Raw genomic sequence first — 4586 nt, forward strand, 5'->3', positions numbered from 1 at the left:
TTATCAAAACAACTATAACCTGCTGACAGGGTAATCGAGGCAACCAATTCAGGAAGTAAACTTCAGAAGTGACGCATGTGCAGTAGACTAAATGGAGATCCTGATATTTCCTGAATGAAATAAATAATTTTGTGCATTTAATGAGTTTCAATATTTAATCCCAAACTTTGGGAATGGCTTGTTTGGCTAAACTAAAACAGGACATTAAATATCTCGAAAGCGCATTTCCCAAAGACCACGAACGGTTCCAAATACAGTCTGCTTCTGTGGATGAACTGTCATGCAGATTTATTGGTAGAAATAATGAACAATTTTATATCCATGCAAATATAACGGTAAACACCAATTAACTTTATTTAAAGATGCAAACAATGTTGGTTCATACATTTTTGTTGAGTTGTTATCTAATGACAGAACTAGGCTATTGCTCTCTGATGGTTAAGTAAGACTCCTATTTACTTTATAAACAAACATTTATTTAGACAAAGGAAAGGAATCAATTAAAACTTGATACTTTTAATAAAAGGCTTGTCTAGCTTAGGCCTTTTTTGTTTTTTTTATTATAAGCACCAGGCTGCAGATGGTTAATGCCTCACTGTCTAGATTTAAATTGACAAGTTCATAATAAAACTCTTAAAGTGAGATTCAGCACCAAAAAAATATATTGTTTTGGACCCTAGGCATAAAGTAAACTGTTTAGCATGTTGGAATATCAGTACCGTACCATTAGCATATAACTGGATGTCTAATAAGATTAAGAATGACTTTGTCTTTGTGATATTAAACAATTTACACATTGTTCCATGGTTAACAAGAACTTACTTCCTTCAGCTCTTGTTTACTATCCCCAATTCTTGTTTACCGCCCTTACACATTACTTACCACCCGTTAGTATTGTGTATTGCCGTACGCCTTATTACCACCCGTATACATTACTTACCACCCGTCAGTATGGTTTATTATCGTACGCCTTATTACCACCCTTACACATTACATACCACCTGTCAGTATGGTTTATTATCGTACGCCTTATTACCACCCTTACACATTACTTACCACCCGTCAGTATTGTGTATTACCGTACGCCTTATTACCACCTTTACAAATTACTTACCACCCGTCAGTATTGTGTATTACCGTACGCCTTATTACCACCCGTACACATTACTTACCACCCGTCAGTATTGTGTATTATCGTACGCCTTATTACCACCCGTACACATTACTTACCACTCGTCAGTATTGTGGATTATCGTACGCCTTATACCTTAAACCTTATTGCTTCAAATACATATTTCCACCCACCCCAATGCAGTGTATTTACCACCCACATACATTACTTACACATTCGCGATGGCTCCAACCATGGATTGATATTCTTTGGGTTTTTCAACTCGATTTCCCCTTGTCGATGTTTGGGATCGGACGGGCTAACTTGGAAAATACGTCTAGGATAAATGTGACACAATTTGGACACGCGCCTGCTTTGTCTTTTTATTACTTACGTAAAGATCCCCCGACAGTTGGAAATCGAAAATAAGAGTAGGCTAACGTCGCTGTCCTGACAAAATTTCCCTCATTGCACACTGCATGGCGTTTGCCCATCCTCAGTAGCCCATACAGGTGCAGAAATAGGACGTAAAACTTTATTTTATTTCATTTTTTTTCTACGGATTTCTTATACAAACGTATGATGCTAAATTTCATAGCAACACTAACAGGACCATTTGGGATGTATGCTAATTTGGTGTAAACAAAATGGCGGAATTTCTACTTTCGTTTCATTGCAAGAAATTCAATTTATATAATATATTAACACGGTCTTTTCTGAACCAGACAAAATCCATTACAAATTACTCAGAGTCGACTAATATGTCACTGAAAGAAACAATTATTTCAAAAAGGCTGATGACATTTCATGAATTTTTAGAGATTTTTTTCTGCCACCCGGGTGGAGAATAGTCAAATGAATGGACGTGGACTATTCGCCACCCGGGTGGCGAATATCCACGGCCAAATTTATCAAAACAACTATAACCTGCTGACAGGGTAATCGAGGCAACCAATTCAGGAAGTAAACTTCAGAAGTGACGCATGTGCAGTAGACTAAATGGAGATCCTGATATTTCCTGAATGAAATAAATAATTTTGTGCATTTAATGAGTTTCAATATTTAATCCCAAACTTTGGGAATGGCTTGTTTGGCTAAACTAAAACAGGACATTAAATATCTCGAAAGCGCATTTCCCAAAGACCACGAACGGTTCCAAATACAGTCTGCTTCTGTGGATGAACTGTCATGCAGATTTATTGGTAGAAATAATGAACAATTTTATATCCATGCAAATATAACGGTAAACACCAATTAACTTTATTTAAAGATGCAAACAATGTTGGTTCATACATTTTTGTTGAGTTGTTATCTAATGACAGAACTAGGCTATTGCTCTCTGATGGTTAAGTAAGACTCCTATTTACTTTATAAACAAACATTTATTTAGACAAAGGAAAGGAATCAATTAAAACTTGATACTTTTAATAAAAGGCTTGTCTAGCTTAGGCCTTTTTTGTTTTTTTTTATTATAAGCACCAGGCTGCAGATGGTTAATGCCTCACTGTCTAGATTTAAATTGACAAGTTCATAATAAAACTCTTAAAGTGAGATTCAGCACCAAAAAAATATATTGTTTTGGACCCTAGGCATAAAGTAAACTGTTTAGCATGTTGGAATATCAGTACCGTACCATTAGCATATAACTGGAAGTCTAATAAGATTAAGAATGACTTTGTCTTTGTGATATTAAACAATTTACACATTGTTCCATTATTATTTTAAAGATTAGTTTTACAGAGAACATTTTGAGCATTTTTTTTTTAAGTTTTAGGAGTGTCTAGGATATGTTATCTTACAAAAAATTTCGATTAATACTGTTAATAATATTAGATTTACCCATAAGAGTGTGGAGGCAATAAAGGAAAAGTGTTTCTGGTATTGTGTGTCATTCTAGATCAATATCAATATCTTGATATTGTCCAACTTCAGTACGGACGCTGGCTGAAAATAGGTCAGTTGTCTGCAGATCGCATAGCCTGAAACTCAGAGAATTTTTAGGTTCTGTTTCAATATTTCTGTATTGCTCTTCAATTGATGTATTGAGCACTATTTTAACATTGAAAATATTTTTTAAATGAGTGAGCTTACCAATTATGAAATCAGTGTTTTTTTATTTTTTAAGGAAACCTATCCTCAAACAGCACCAATATGGTTCAGTGATTCTGAAGATCCGGCACTGACATCAGTAATAGCCAGATTAATAGACATACCACCTGATAAATATAATGTAAGTATAAGACTCTACTAGATTAAAATGATTATAATGCTTGAAGCTGTTCAATTGAATTATGCTATTTGATCCAATAACTAACAATTACGACCTTTATATACCTACCTTGAATGATCTTTTGATGTTTTTTTTAATTACACAATGCACAAGTAGTATTTCTAACTTCCTAAATGTGAAAAATCTACATAAAAACCCTAATAAACTGCCTTAAAAGAATATTTGATTAATTAATTTTTAACTAATATTGCGGAATAAATTTTCATTTGTGATTTCAGATTGTGCAGCAAGTTCAGATGTTAGTAAACGATCTTTTTCAACTCCATGATTTCCCAATTCCAAAAATTGATTGTAGTGGAGATCATTGTCCCATGGAAACTAATTCTAAGGTACAGATGTTATTTAATAGATACATGCTCATAATTTTATTTTACATGATAAAATAGCTTACAGGAGTGTCTTGCATTTCAGCGTAAAGGGACTTGATTCTGACAAAGATTAAGTTCTTTCCTGCTTCTGTTTGTAAGTGATACTGTATTAACAGGTTTGCTGTAAGATGACCTTGACAATTCTGTAGCCTCTACTCACCCCCCCTAAATATTTACTTGAATGCCTCTTGATGGGACATAAATTCATAATTAAAATTTGTACACTAGCCTATTTTGATCGCACTTTTTATTTATACAGAGTTTTGCCTCTAATCAAAATGAAAGTACAGATGAGGAAGAAGAAGATGAGTTTCATTATGACATGGAAGAAGATGTACAGAAGTAAGTATTGCTGTCAGAATTTTAGATTTTAAAGATGAAGAAAAATAAATGTTGAATGTTGTCTGTATGTTTCCAAAATTAAAAATAATTTTGAGCTTGTACACATGAATTTTATGTCGTACACAATGCTTTTATACCTGTAATTCAATAATATTAAGTATTTCTTTTTTTCTTGATTCAGTGACCAGAAGACAAAAGATGATGATAAAGATATAGCTAGTGGTAATTTAGAAGTCCTAGAAAGATTAAAACAAAATCAGCGATCATCATATTTAAAGGTACCTTAACTTTTTATCTGTTTTCAAATAATTGCATGCAATTCAGATGGATATTTTGAGAATTGATAAGTAATTATTGTCAATCAATGAAAACAAAAACAACCCCCTGTCCAAAGTAGATGATCAATTTGAAATCCTGAATAAGAGACAGCATGATATTATGACCTTTACACAACAAAAAAACCTGAATCATTTTA

At 33.4% G+C, this 4586-nt stretch overlaps 1 protein-coding gene across 1 annotated transcript in view; it reads left to right on the top strand.

Annotated features, from left to right (window-relative positions):
• The first annotated feature begins 2118 nt into the window (after positions 1 to 2118).
• The window catches only part of LOTGIDRAFT_235001 (hypothetical protein), a 5270-nt gene continuing 2802 nt past the window's right edge, over positions 2119 to 4586 (top strand). The window contains exons 1-5 of the mRNA XM_009063448.1: positions 2119 to 2354; positions 3237 to 3341; positions 3620 to 3730; positions 4029 to 4111; positions 4293 to 4389. Coding sequence (XP_009061696.1) covers positions 2193 to 2354; positions 3237 to 3341; positions 3620 to 3730; positions 4029 to 4111; positions 4293 to 4389 — 558 coding nt within the window. The 5' untranslated portion in view covers positions 2119 to 2192. The remainder of the gene's footprint in view (positions 2355 to 3236; positions 3342 to 3619; positions 3731 to 4028; positions 4112 to 4292; positions 4390 to 4586) is intronic.

Source organism: Lottia gigantea (assembly GCF_000327385.1).
Source record: "Lottia gigantea unplaced genomic scaffold LOTGIsca_58, whole genome shotgun sequence".
Lineage (NCBI taxonomy): Eukaryota > Metazoa > Mollusca > Gastropoda > Lottiidae > Lottia > Lottia gigantea.